Source organism: Cetorhinus maximus, chromosome 13 (assembly GCF_964194155.1).
Source record: "Cetorhinus maximus chromosome 13, sCetMax3.hap1.1, whole genome shotgun sequence".
NCBI classification, from domain to species: Eukaryota; Metazoa; Chordata; class Chondrichthyes; order Lamniformes; family Cetorhinidae; genus Cetorhinus; species Cetorhinus maximus.
Window position 1 is genome coordinate 103,713,567 of NC_135891.1, and position 14,633 is coordinate 103,728,199.

Sequence of the window (14,633 nt, forward strand, 5' to 3'; positions counted from 1 at the left end):
TTGCTGTGCCTGCATACTAACATTTTGTTATTCGTGTACCAGGATGCCCAGATCTCTCTGTACCACTGAGTTTTGCAATCTCCCTCCATTTAAATAATATAATGCTTTTCTATTCTTCCTACCAAAGTGGACAAGTTCACATTTACCCACATTATACTCCATCTGCCAGGTTTTTGCCCACTCACTTAACCTGTCCATATCCCTTTGCAGACTTTCTACCTCTTCTTGGCAACTTACTTTCCTACCTATCTTTGTGTCATGGACAAATTTAGCTACCATACATTTGCTTCCTTTATCTAAGTCATTGAAGTAGATTCCATAGTAAATGGTTGAGGCCCCAGCACTGATCCCTGTGGCACACCACTTGCCACAGCTCACCAACCCTACTCTCATTTATCCTTTATCCATGCTGACATCTTACACCCTACACCATGTAATCTTATCTTGTGTAGTACCCTTTGATGTGGCGCCTTATCTGGAAACCCAAGTACACCACATTTACAGGTTCTCCTTTATCCACCTTACTTCCTCAAAAACTCTAATCAAATAGTAAAACATGAATTCCCTTTCACAAACCCATGTTGACTCTGTCTGATCGAATTACAATTTTAGATGTCTTGGTGCCATATTGTGTCTCATATTGTTCCTGTGAAGTACCTTGGGACGTTACATCACGTTAAAGTCACTATACATCCTTGACGTTGTGGTTCACAAATGCCCTTCAGAGATGGGAACCTGTCACCCCTTACTGTTCTTACAGTTGATTCCAGTCTCATACTATGTGAATGACTCTTAATGCCCTTAGGTTAAAAATACTGCATTGTCATTCACAGCTCGAGAGTAATTATCTTAAAAATTAGACTTCTAAAGAATGTATCACATTCAGTTCATGTGGAATGTTGTCAGGTTTTATGTTCTACTCTGCCTCCTTCAGGTGCCATGCCCTAAGTGAGCATTGGTAACCATGGATATCCATGATGATGCTTGGCAAAGTACTGCAGTGATTTGCCATTGCCTTCTGCAGTATGGCTGACCAGGAAACTCACCCACTCTTACCACCTGCCATCAGGCATATTGGAAGGATTTACAGGCTGGTAATCTACCTTCATGGCCGCATTATGAAAGCACCTTCCATGGGCATCAAGTCCCGAAGTGAGTCTTGAACCTGGAGCTTCTAGCCCAGAGGGAGGGACACTATCCACTGCACCACAAGACCTCCCTTCATGTGCTCCAGGGATAAAAAAAAAGCAAATGTTCAAAATCTGAAATAAAAGTTGATAAGTCTGGAGGTCTACAGAAAATCAGTATTTGAAAGGCTAATGTTTTGTATGGGACACTTTATCTGTATACGTAGCCCTGCTGTATGCAAAGAGTTTTAAGCAACAAATTTAACAACCTACAGTTATATTGTGACTTAAATACTGAAAAGGGTGTTTCACAGTGTGTGAGGAATGTGGATGGTGAATCAACAGAGAACATATGAGGAGGGGCGGCCAAGGCTTGGTTGAAGAATGGGATTTAAAGGCTTTAATGAAGGAGATAAGATTGGAAAGATGGACCTGAATCTTGTGCTTGTCGGACGCGTGTGATCAGAGGGCCTGGAGGCGGAAGCGATAGGAGATTTCACCTGCGATCAGCCCTTGAACGCGATTTCACACTGGCTGGCCAATTTACTGGCTCAGCGCTGCCGAGGGGGTGGGTGGGCAGAGGGCGGGTGTCAAGAAGAGTGAGGGTGCGGGCGGGCGCTCGCTGAGGGCTGCTGTGGAGCGGCCTGAGGGAGCTGCAGTACTGTAAAAATGAAATGAGGTCAACAAACTGCTGCAAACTGTGTCAATACAAGTGCCTGGCAGCAGACCCCACATCCCTCAAACATCTTCTTAACCCTGGACGTTTTATCCCACCCTGGGCGGTGTTTGAGGCGAAAACGTGAGGGTCGCCTGACCGATTGGCCTGTCCAACCAACCGTAAAAGTGGACGGGCCCACGTAAAATCACTGACAGTCGGGCTCCTTAATGGGCTTAATTGCCTGGTTACTGGCCAGCGGGAGTGCTTCTGACTCCCGCCCGCGCACCCACAGGATGGGCGCCCACCGTCTCCTCGTGCGATTTCACGCGATCCCAGGTTGGGCACGTGCCCCCATGCTCAATGTAAAATTCTGGCCCATGGAATGGTTTAGGGAGAGAAACTTGACAGCGGGGGGCTCAGGAGGCTGAAGGAAAGGGGGGAATGCATAGCAGGTCAACCAGGGTAATGGTGAGTTTGTGGGGGAGATTCTAAGATCGATGGAGATTACAGGGTTAGTGAAAGGAGACCTCATGGAGGAACCTAGAAGCAAAGGCAAGAGTTTTAAACATGAGGGAGTAGGGTTCCTTGTAGATCACTGAGGATGAGGGCAATGAGTGAGTAGGATTTGTTGTGAAATAGGATATAGGCAGCAACATGTTACAAGTTATAGCTGCCTCTTAAGGTGAATCCACCACAATAATCTTTTTCTACTTTTTCATTTTCTTTAGAACAAAGTACTGGCGATGACCTGTGAGTATTGAAACTATGAATATCCTTCAGTACCTTACTTTTGGCACACAGTTTCAGACAGAGCTATTTTACAAGTGCTTACAACATTTTGTGGGATAATTGAGGATGCTGAAATGGTGGTTGTTTTTATAGCAGTGTGATATAATTCGAAAACACAACTGATGTAACTGGGGCTGAAGAAAATCATAGAAATGTTGCCCTGTTCTCTATGCTGAAGAAATGATGTGCTCTGAAAATGCTGATACAAATCTAACTAACAAGTCATGAATTTGCATTTCCAACAATTTCGGACAAAAATATATTGCAACCTGGAGGGTGAAGTACATGACGCCCCAACACGTATTGCTCCAATAACTTTTGGGCCATTGTATTAAAAAACATGTTGTTTTGTAATTCCAGCAGTTTTAGTCAATAATTCGCGAGTCTGTAACCAAATGTGTGTGGCTAAGTGGCTGGGGAGCGTAAGGCAGTGGCAAACCACTGACAAAACTGCCAAGAGAACAGGGCATCAGCAGACAATGCGTGTACACTGGCAGAAGTTTAATTTCACCAGTCACTGTGATACAATGCAGATTAAACCTGTCAGATGTTAGTCATGAGAAATGTGGACCCAATAAGGGCGATTCCATAATTGGGCACTACCAATGCAGGGAGCCCTTCTCAGGAATCCCCTGTCATGTATCCCCTGAGTATCTGGGCATTAAAATGAATCAATGGAAAATTATGGGCCGTGTGCCTGCAGTTTTCTGCTATATATTCTCTTCTGCGAGTACCAAATTGCACAATCGGTCTTTATATCATTACCAAGATGTCTGACCTCAATTCCCTAAGAACTTATAAATTCCTGTCGGTGAACAAAGGCATCAACCAATGATTTTAAGCAGCAGAGAAAATAAACAAGCGAACTGAGCATCTCTATGATAGCACTAACAGCAATTTTCAACAGATAATATGCACATGCATACACAACCCAATATGAGAAGGAAATTAAGATTTCAGTAGTTGCTCCCATATGAAAATCTCTGCCAATTGTATAGACCCAGCGTGTCTCGGAGATATCCAATCAGTATCCTTGTGTTGTTCATTAATGTGGGGATATCGCTTCATTCCCCTCTCGCCATGGAGTTTGGATCATGATATGTGGCATATTAATTTCCACAAAATATTGGACTCTCAGAAAACTAATAAGTCAGAGGGTTTTACGGTGTAGTTACAAATCCCCAATGATTTAATTCTATCCAAGGAAAAGCAAAGGTAATGAAAAACTGCCCCATTACAAGTGGAATTTCTTCAACAGCATGACAGCTGTCGTAAAAATGGTTGGTTTCTACGCAGCTAAATTACTGGAGGCTGCAGTTTTGGAGAGGATACCGTGTTCCATTCAGCACTCCGTGTACAAATGTTTCTTCATTTCCCTTCCATCCCCACAAAAAGAATTCATAAGTAAATATTTATATGTCCAGAGTTTAATTCTAAAATTAGAATACATTTCTGGTTTATTTTGAGAATTTCGAAATTGTCCTGTGTATTTATTTTAAAAATTATTTCAAATAATGTAAGATTAAATAATCCTAGCAGCCCTGTACAATTACTGCAAAAATCACTGAAAATATTGCTCTGAAAGTTATGATAGAATGTAGGACTCACAAAGTTAAACAATTTGTTACCTTAGGTTTACTCTTGTATATTCAGCCTGATCTCTGGTACCTTGGGCTATCTTTTTTTAAGAGTCTGAATAGTGAACAGTAGCAGGCTACTTAACTGTGAAGCCATCAGAACCAATTCTTGTCTGAAAGCATGTACGTTAGGATAGTGGCCAGAAGCAGAAACCCTAGCTGATTGTTCTCTTGAACAAAAACAAAAATACCTGGAAAAACTCAGCAGGTCTGACAGCATCTGCGGAGAGAGATACATTTAAAGTTTCGAGTCTGAATGACTTTTCATCAGAACTAAGGAAAAATAGAAAAGAGGTGAAATATAAGCTGGTTTAAGGGGGGGTGGGGCAGGTAGATCTGGGTAGAGGGCCAGTGATAGGTGGAGATAACCGAAAGATGTCATAGACAAAAGGACAAAGAGATGTTTACGATGGTGATATTAGCTAAGAAATGTGCTAATGGGGACATTAAGGGTGGAAAGCAGGACGAGCAAGGTACAGATAGCCCTAGTGGGGGTGGGGTGGGTGGGGGGGGGGGGGATCGAAATACGCTAAAAAGTAGAGATAAAACAATGGATGGAAATACATTTAAAAATAATGGAAATAGGTGGGAAAATAAAAATATATATAAATTATTGGAAAAAAGGGGATCGGAAAGGGGGTGGGGAAGGGGGAGAGAGTTCATGATCTAAAGTTGTTGAACTCAATATTCAGTCCGGAAGGCTATAAAGTGCCTCACACCATCCTGTCCCTCCCAGAACTATGATAGGGTCCCCCTTGTCCTCACTTATCACCCCACCAGCCTCCGCATTCAAAGGATCATCCTCCGCCATTTCTGCCAACTCCAGCATGATGCCACCACCAAACACATCTTCCCTTCACCACCCCTGGTGGCATTTTGCAGGGATCGTTCCCTCCAGGACACCCTGGTTCACTCCTCCATCACCCCCTACACCTCAACCCCCTCCCACGGCACCTTCCCATGCAACCGCAGAAGGTGCAACACCTGCCCCTTCACTTCCCCTCTCCTCACCGTCCAAGGGCCCAAACACTCCTTTCAAGTGAAGCAGCATTTCACTTGCACTTCCCTCAATTTAGTCTACTGCATTCGCTGCTCCCAATGCGGTTTCCTCTACATTGGAGACCAAACGCAGACTGAGTGACCGCTTTGCAGAACACCTTTGGTCTGTCCGCAAACATGACCCAGACCTCCCTGTCGCTTGCCATTTCAACACACCACCCTGCTCTCATGCCCACATATCTGTCCTTGGCTTGCTGCATTGTTCCAGTGAAGCTCAACGCAAACTGGAGGAACAGCACCTCATCTTCCGACTAGGCACTTCACAGCCTTCCGGACTGAATATTGAGTTCAACAATTTTAGATCATGAATTCTCTCCTCCTTCCCCACCCCCTTTCCGATCCCCCTTTTTCCAATAATTTATATATATTTTTCTTTTCCCACCTATTTTCATTATTTTTAAATGTATTTCCATCCATTGTTTTATCTCTACCTTTTAGCCTATTTCGATCCCTTCCCCCCACCCCACCCCTACTAGGGCTATCTGTACCTTGCTTGTCCTGCTTTCCACCCTTAATGTCCCCATTAGCACATTTCTTAGCTAATATCACCACCATCAACATCTCTTTGTCCTTTTGTCTGTGACATCTTTTGGCAATCTCCACCTATCACTGGCCCTCTATCCAGCTCTACCTGCCCCACCCCCCCTTAAACTAGCTTATATTTCACCTCATTTCTATTTTTCCTTAGTTCTGATGAAGAGTCATTCAGACTCGAAACGTTAACTGTATCTCTCTCCGCAGATGCTGAGTTTTTCCAGGTTTTTTTGTTTTTGTTCTAGATTTCCAGCATCCGCAGTATTTTGCTTTTATCTGATTGTTCTCTTCTCTTGTCTCAGGCTTTGAGAGGTTATAATCACTGCCACTGGCCTGGCTGGGATCAGTTAATTCAGTACAGACTGGGGGATCAGAGCTGGCACTTTTTGAGAAAGTTCCATTCTTAATTGTAAATAAACAAAAAGCAAAACATTTATTTCATGGAACTTTTTACTACTGAACAGTTGTCATTACTGATTCTGTACACTGTACAAGGGTGGAAATGAGATCTGTGCTGAAATCTGCAAAGCAGTTGACAACAGCTACTTATATTAACATGTCAAAACTTATGCTGGTGCCAACTCCTGACATACTAAGATTTGCTAGGACCACTAGCCGAGAAAACCCATTTTAGACAGGTTTTCCTTCATATACCTGTTTGTGAACTCCAAAGTCTCCCTTGGGCTCCACCTAAATCCATGAGACCCACATGTTGGAAGGCAATGCCTCTAATACAGGTTTTGCACAATGTAAAAAAAAAATCTAGCCACAATCAACTGAATTTATATAGCAACTTTAACATGATAACATGTCCCAACACACATCAAGCAGTAGGAAGTGGCCACCGACCAGGAGCATCAAACTTGGCAGAGATGTACACTCGATTGTATAGGTTTTCAGGAGATTTGTAAAGGCAGACAGATAAGTAGCAAGGGTGCGAGTTCCTGAAAATCAAACTGAGGTGACTGAAAATTCTGGCATTGTGGAAAGAGGAGACGCACAAGTGCCATCTGTGTCATTTGTTTGCTCTAATGTTCAGTTTGGAGAAAGCTCTGGCTTATCCTTGACTTGGAATGAGAGAGGCAACCTGACAGCCCAGAGTCTGTTGTGAAATTAAGGGTGATGGTGGAGAGGCAGTAGTGGCTATCAACATGCGTATGGGTACTGACCCCAAACCTGTAAATGATGTCTCCCGGAGACTGTATATAAATTAGGGGAAGGTCAGGGCTGAGGATAGAACCTGGCTTGACACCAGAGGTGACCATATCGGCTGAGAGCAAAAGCGATTGCTGGAGATGTGTTGTCTATACAGGCATCGGCAGGAGTGGGATCATTGGGGACAGGTGATCAGTGATGGTGAATTTATAGAAGTACAGGAGGGATAATGCGTCATGCTTATAATCATAGGAGATCCCTGGTGATTTTGACCAGGATAGTATTAGAGCCATGAGCAGAATAGAAACAGGAATTCCCAAAAGGGAGATTTTTTTTTAAAAACAGGACATGAGCATCACTGGCTGGGTCAGCAATTTTTGCCCATCCCTAATTGTCCTTGTTCAAAGGGCATTTAAGAGTCAACCACATTGCTGTGAGTTTGGAGTCATACTTAGGCCAGACCAGGTAAGGATGGTAGATTTCCCATTAGGGAGCCAGATGGTTTTTACAACAACAATCATTTCATGGTCATCATCACACCTTTAATTCCAGACGTTTTACTACTTTGGATTCATATTTCACCATCTGCCATAAATAGAATTTGAGCCCAGGTCCCCAGAGCATTACATGGGGTCTCTGGAATACTAGTCCAGTGACAATACCACAATGCCACAATCTCCCTACGTGCTGTGTTATGATGCATTTAAGGACCTGGCAAAGAAGATATGCAAGAGGGCCAAGTGTTTCTTTTGATGATATAAGTGATGATGACTGTTTTGAAACGATGTCTGTTTAGAAGAAGCCATTGATGATATTAATGAACATCAGGCCATGGAGAGGCAGTGAAATGGTCAGCAGTAGGATGCAGGTCAGATTGAACGAGTAGCTGGTGGCTCTCAAACAGAATATGTCTGCTGAAGCTGGGGAACGATAAAACAGGAGAAGTTTCTGTGATGTGTGATCAGGTCTGGGGTGAGGGAAAAACTGTGAGTGGGGGTGGTGGGGGTGGGGTAGTGGGGTTATGGATAGGCAGAAGTCTTGATCATTGAAACCAAAACATCCATAAGGTTCTCATATGCCTCTAGAGATGAGATTGGAGAAGGTGGGGAGGGGGAAAAGGGTTTGAAGAAATAGAAACATAGAACCATAGAAAAGTTACAGCACAGAAGGAGACCATTCAGCCCATCTTGTCCATGCCAGCCCGTGTACACCCAGGTGCCTGTTCTAATCCCACCTTCCTGCATCCGGCCCATAGCCCTGCTTAAGGTGCACTTAAGGTGCAGATCCAGGTACTTTTAAAAAGAGTTTAGAGTTTCTGCCTCTACCACCAACTTGGGCAGCGAATTCCAAACACCCACTACCCTCTGCATAAGAAAGTTCTTCCTCATGTCCCCCCTACACCTTCTGCCACTTATCTTGAATCTGTGTCCCCTGGTTCTAGAATTCTCCATCAAGGGAAACAATTTTATCCTGTCCACTCTATCTATTCCCTTCATAATTTTGTACACCTCAATCAAGTCACCTCTCCGCCTTCTTCGTTCGAAGGAAAATAACCCCAACCTATCCAATCTCTCCTCGTAGCTACACTTTTCAAATAATTGGTCATTGAAAAAAAAAGGGAGTCTAGTATTGTCTTCTTCCTCAAAGATGATATTGAATTAATAGGAGGAATTTTCCTGTGACTGAAATGCCTACACAAGATTGGAGGAAATTCTTAAACTTGAATTTTGTGTGCATTTATTAGAGAAAAAAAATAATCAAACTTCACAATTTTTTTTCCTAGCTCAATGCAACAAAAGACTTTGGCGTATGAAAATCAAGGCATATATGCGCTACCAACTCTGTGTCTGAATAATGAAACCCCACAGGATGAAATGTATGTCAACAATCTCAGCGTGGATCAGGATATGTATAAGAACTTAGAGTAGGTCACAATTAATGATACAATTAAACAGAAAACCTTCTCCTTTGTTGAAATGTGTGACATTAAGTTAGTCTTTTCACATCAATAGTGAGCTACAAATTAGCGTTGTATTTGCAGATGCTTAATGTGTTCAAATGACATTTCACCCACTGTACTTAGTGGAGACATTAACCCATTTAAAGCAAGTAATGGCTCTACACCTTTGTTAAAATAACAAACTGAGGAATGTGTTATGAACGTGTTAAGTATTTGAGTGCCAATATCACTAGGCTATCACATGCAATTAAACTGAAAAGACAGTGGGAAGAAAAGCAGAGAAACAGAAACAAGAGATACTCTGTAGCAGCTGGCATTTTATTTAAAACTAGATACATGTAACAAGGCTTTACAATAGCTCATCACAGCACTGTTGGTGTGTTGATATAATTCTGGATGCATTATTACAGATACATCATAAAACCAAAGTCCAGATCCTGATGGTGATACAGTTCTATATGTATCAAAGGTCAGGATTGAAGATTCCCAGTCTTACTGGAGATTTCACAGCATGAGATATGGGAACAAAAACAATGGGACATGATTGCTGCTTCTCCTACTGGCTCAGTTGCATAATGCAGTGAAAAATTACACCTTACAGCAAAAGGAAGTCCCAGATTCAATCCTTAGTCTACTCTGGGGACAGTACAATTGAGCTCACTGCTTTGCTTTCAGGATTTCAAATTTGGCTCATGCACCAAAGAGATAAAAAAAACTCGCATTTACACAGCACTTTTCACAACCACCTGATGTCTCAAAGCCTTGTACAGCAAATGAAGTACAGCCACTGTTATAATGTAGAAAGTACAGCAGCCAATTTACACACAACAAACTCCCACAAACAGCAATATGGCAATGATCAGACAATCTGTTTTGTGATATTGATTGAAGGATAAATATTAGCCAGGGCACCCACTCTTCTTTGAAACAGAACCACAGGATCCTTTTCCCTCACCCAAGAAACAGCACCTGCAACAGTGCAGCATTCCCTCAGTGCTACACTGGAGTGTCAGCCTTTATTGTTGTGGTCAAGCCCTGAACTCAGGACATTATGACTCCGAGACAAGATTGCTACCAGCTGAACCTGAACTGGACTGAAAGAGAAGGTCCCCATCTAGTCATTCGTATAGGAAAGTGCACATGTTGGGTCAGCAGCTGAGTTAGACTGTTAACACTTTCTGAGCTCATGAAGGATCAATATTCACCTCGCTGAGATGTTGGAGGGTGCCTCAGTTCCCTGTCCAATTGAGTCAGGCTCCTTTAGAAGAAAAGAAATGGAGGGTGGAACATGGGAGAAAAATAACCCAGCTGCATCTAAATAAATGGAGGGAGGGAACAATTAACTCAATCATTTTAGGATTTTTACCGTGTCGGGTGGGTGTGGCGGGCGGTCCCGGGAGCGGGTCACAAAGCCGACCTCAGCCTGCGATCGGGCCCCCACATCAATTTCACGCTGGCCGGCCAATTAATGGCCGGCTAGGGTAAAACACACGCTGCAACTGCCAAATGAATCACCTTTGGCATCCAACGCAAAGAGTGCCTCGAATTCATCCTGACTCACTTTGGCCACAGCATCATCATAAGGGTCCCACTCGGGATCAGATGTGACGCTTTCAGTTACAGAATCATCTCCCCACAACAAATCGTCTTCCGGATTCACTGATCGTCCTAAAAGTGCATTTATTGAAAAATGAGGGATTGACTTATACCCTGGGTATCAGCCTAAACATACATTTTAGCCCCCAAAAAATAGGGTTGCCTTGTATGTTAGATCGACTTCAAATCCACAATCTATGGTACATTTCTTATTAACTTATTAATCACGCTTGAATTTTGTTGAAGTTTATTCCAAGCATCACTGCCTCATTGGTGAACGTATCCAAAACTGGTACACCAAGATCTGTTAGTATCTGCAAAATGATACATATACAGTGCAATAGGAATATGATTTTTTAATTTAAATGTAGGCATCAATGTTCCAATGTACAGATCTACACACCCTATCAGGACAGATAGTTTGGACACCTCTACCTTAACCTACTTTCTCACATCCTGGTTTCAAACTGTGTTCCTTTTAAATTTATCATCTAAAAATCACCCTTCTATAACATTGTCTGCACAATTGATCATATGTCTCATTTCCTGTTTTGTGTGACCTATCTTGTGTGTACAAAATTGACTACTGCATTCGCCTGCAGAACAGTAGTTATGCCAACACCAGCATCATTCTGAGGATCATCCCCACCATATTAAGATGCAGTCAGTAAAGAAAAAGGTGTAGTAATGAGCTGTAATAAGAATACATATAATGCTGAAAACATTATTTTAAAATGACTAATATTGTAACAAATATAATAGAAATTGAAACTGGGGCTGTGAAAAGCTGACTTAAGTTAATGTGGGGTCCCCAAATGTCATTTTGTTTTATATATTATCACATCAGGATCTTACTGTGCTGTGCCCTCCAGTGATTAATTATAGTATGATTGAACTGGCAATTTATTGTTAGTGTGGCTTTGATTTAATATTCCTCATTTAATGCTGTAAGAAGAGTGTTCTTTGCAATTAGCAATGACAATCTATTTGGCACAAAGTAGTGGGGTGAAATTTTACAGCAGTGGGATGATACAGTCCTGCCGAAGTCAATGGACTTTTGAACGGCTTGCTGCATTTCACTGCCCCACCCCCGCTGGGACAGGGCTGGAAAATTCCACCCAGGGCTCATTTTATTTGCTGTAGTTTTTCTATCTTTGTACAAACCTTTCTAATAACATTTCTGGAAAATCCTGTGACTCTCTTTGCCACTGTGACCATTGAGTCAGGCTATCAGTTTTTGCTTAAGCTGTATTTCCTCACCCAATAGGTTAGACCGCTGGCGTTTCCTCCTTTTTAATTGGCCGCCTTCATAGCTCAGCAATTATTTTTCACAAAATCTTTCTCCCGTTGTATTCCACCAAAATACCCTCTCCCCGCTCACAGGAGGCAAAACAAAATCCTGTCAGATTACATTACAGTCCCTGTCTACACACTCCAATGTGCTTCATATATTCCAGTCCTCTCAGTTCTCTCTCATACCCATTGAAGACTGAGCTTAAACTCAATTTGTGACAAGTAAATGCAAGTGATACCAGGTTTTAAGTTAGGAGGACATGTTGTATAGACAATCCCTTAAACATAGAAGATTAAGGAATGATGTGATTGATTTTTTTTAAGATGATCAAAGGAATTAATAGGATACATAGGGAGAAGCTATTTCCTCAGAACAGGGGGGTATAAATTAGAGTTAGAGTTAGAATGTTCAGGGATGATGTTTGAAAACACCTCTTCACAAAAGGTATAGTGGAAATCTAGGACACTTTTACCCCCCAAAAGTTGAGGCTAGATCAATTGAAAATTTCAAAACTGAGATTGGCAGATTTTCATGAGCTGATGACATTAGGGTTGTGGAACTAAGGCAATTAGGTTGGATTAAGATGGTCTAATTGCCATGGTCTAATTGCATGATGAAAGCTCGAGGGCTGAATGGCCTCGTTTCTAAAACTGTAAATGTATAATTTGATCAAACTGCAGGATGTATTAATGACAAAGATTGTTCTGGTTAAAACTGAAGTATTAAAAAAAGCTGTCAATTGCCCAGTTCCAACCATTAACTACCCAAACCATACTTAATGCCTTAAATTTATCATCCATCTTTCCCCCCCTAGCTTGCCTGTGACCAACTGTATAAAACAATCGATATATCTTTGAATATCAGCTTAATCTTGATGCATCATTTTGCATGAACTCAAAACAGATTTTTTTTTACATTCTTTTCCTGTCGAATTTACCTTTTCCTCTCCTGAAAACATTGACAGCTTGCTGGGTGTGATTTCATGGGTAACAGTCACCCTCCAACTACTCAGTAGGCCAGCTGTTTCTGTATTTATACCATGAGGGAAGCTGAGTCTGTGAGACACACTCGCAATGTAATCACTTGCACGGATGGGGCCCTGTGATATGACCATGAGGTATCAACAACGAAAGTAAGATGAGGTTTTTCACTTAATTTCCTCTGTACTGATTGTTGGTGCAGCTATTTCATACCCTAATCTGAGCAAAAGAAAGAATTAGGCTGTAACTTCCATTAATTGCATTGAGACAACGTCCATCCCAAGGCTGCACCAATAAGTGTCCATCAGCAACACTGGCTGGTTTCATCGAGATTGTCAAAAGTAACATCTCTCGGGCGGCCAGGACACACTGGAATATGACAAAAGACCCGTGGATTGATCATTCAATTTATTTCAATTAATTTCGGGAGATGGTAAAGGGTTTTACTTTCTGGAACAGGTATATTCACCCCTTTTTAACCCCTTTATTCATTCAGTATTGTGCTGTGCTGTATTTTGCTGTGTGTGTTTCTTGTTGCTTTGATTGTTCACCATTATTTGAAAATAAATCCATTGCTTTGGCTGAGCCTGTAACCCCCCCCAAGTGGTCTTTTATAACATCTGATGTGGCAGAAGATGGTAGTGGGCACCTTATTTATAAACAGTTTAGGATACTGTGTTGCTGATAATCCAGCAAGCGACCATATATCACCAGTGATCTGACTGAGCACTGACTATTGTGCTGCCAAAACATCTCTGGACCTTTCATTCATTACTGAAACCAGTCATTATCACATGGTTGTTATTCCCAATTGTTCAGCCTCGTAAGAAAACGGGCTGGTCTGGCAGAAAAATGTTCATCTGCTCCAGGTGCACTGCCCATGATGGAATTGCCAGTGCTGGCATATTCGATACTGGCAAAGGGTGAAGCCTGTTCGGTGTTGGCTGATTTTCTATCTTATGGTAAATGGCACAGAGCACTTCACGGGACAGCCTCTTTATTATAATTGGACCTGATGCTTGCACACAGCTTGTGTACAGACATCGAGCTCCTTGTTCACTGGCTGCCCCCACAGGGGCACGATTTGGGCCCGAAGCCTCTGTACCTGATTATGTGGGCAGCAGGCATTCGGTGCCACCACATTATCTGCCCGTGTGTGTTTCAAAGAATCTGGCGAGATGCAAGAATCACAAGTTCTCCCTTTGGTCCAAACGACGAGATCAGTTTTTATAAAATGTAAATATGATTCTTGTACCGTCAGTTTCTGATCAACCGTGGCTTCTATGTGTTATTTTATCTGCACGTAAATTTGGACTCCATTTTTGTACATCTTCTCCAGTAAGTAATTTACTGTAATTCGGGGATATTTGTTAGACGTGGACAATGTTCACCAATACGTAGTGATGGTAAAGAAAGGAGGCTTTAGTTCATAAGATGCTGTCAAGTGGCCATTTACATGAGGAAATGTTTTGGGGGAAGTTCTCCAACAGTAACTCTTACTGATGCTATAAAGGCAATTCTATGATAATGACTAGCTTCAAGGCAGAAGCTGTACGATAATGAGCGAGTTGCCCAGCGATGTGGTGGCAGTATATTAGTCTGTGCTCCATTAGATCACTGATGATACATATTCATTTGGCATCTGATACAGGGAATGACGGGAGTGCTGGGCTCACACCTTGCTGCTGATTTCACTTCATCACTTGCCCCAGAAACGGTGACAAGATGTCATCCTGCAAGTATGCCGCATTCCCACAATGAGCATATCACAACTAGATACTGTTGCTAATTCAGGCCTGCACAGGGCAGTAGTTGGCTATCTGAATGCTAAGTCACGTGCAGGG

The 14,633-nt window shown here is 42.3% G+C and overlaps 1 protein-coding gene across 1 annotated transcript in view; it reads left to right on the forward strand.

The window, feature by feature from the left end:
* LOC144689109 (L-selectin-like) overlaps positions 1-9,202 on the forward strand; it is a 34,709-nt gene extending 25,507 nt beyond the window's left edge. The window contains exons 5-6 of the mRNA XM_078556252.1: positions 2,514-2,535; positions 8,743-9,202. Coding sequence (XP_078412378.1) covers positions 2,514-2,535; positions 8,743-8,887 — 167 coding nt within the window. The 3' untranslated portion in view covers positions 8,888-9,202. The remainder of the gene's footprint in view (positions 1-2,513; positions 2,536-8,742) is intronic.
* The last annotated feature ends 5,431 nt before the right edge of the window (positions 9,203-14,633 follow it).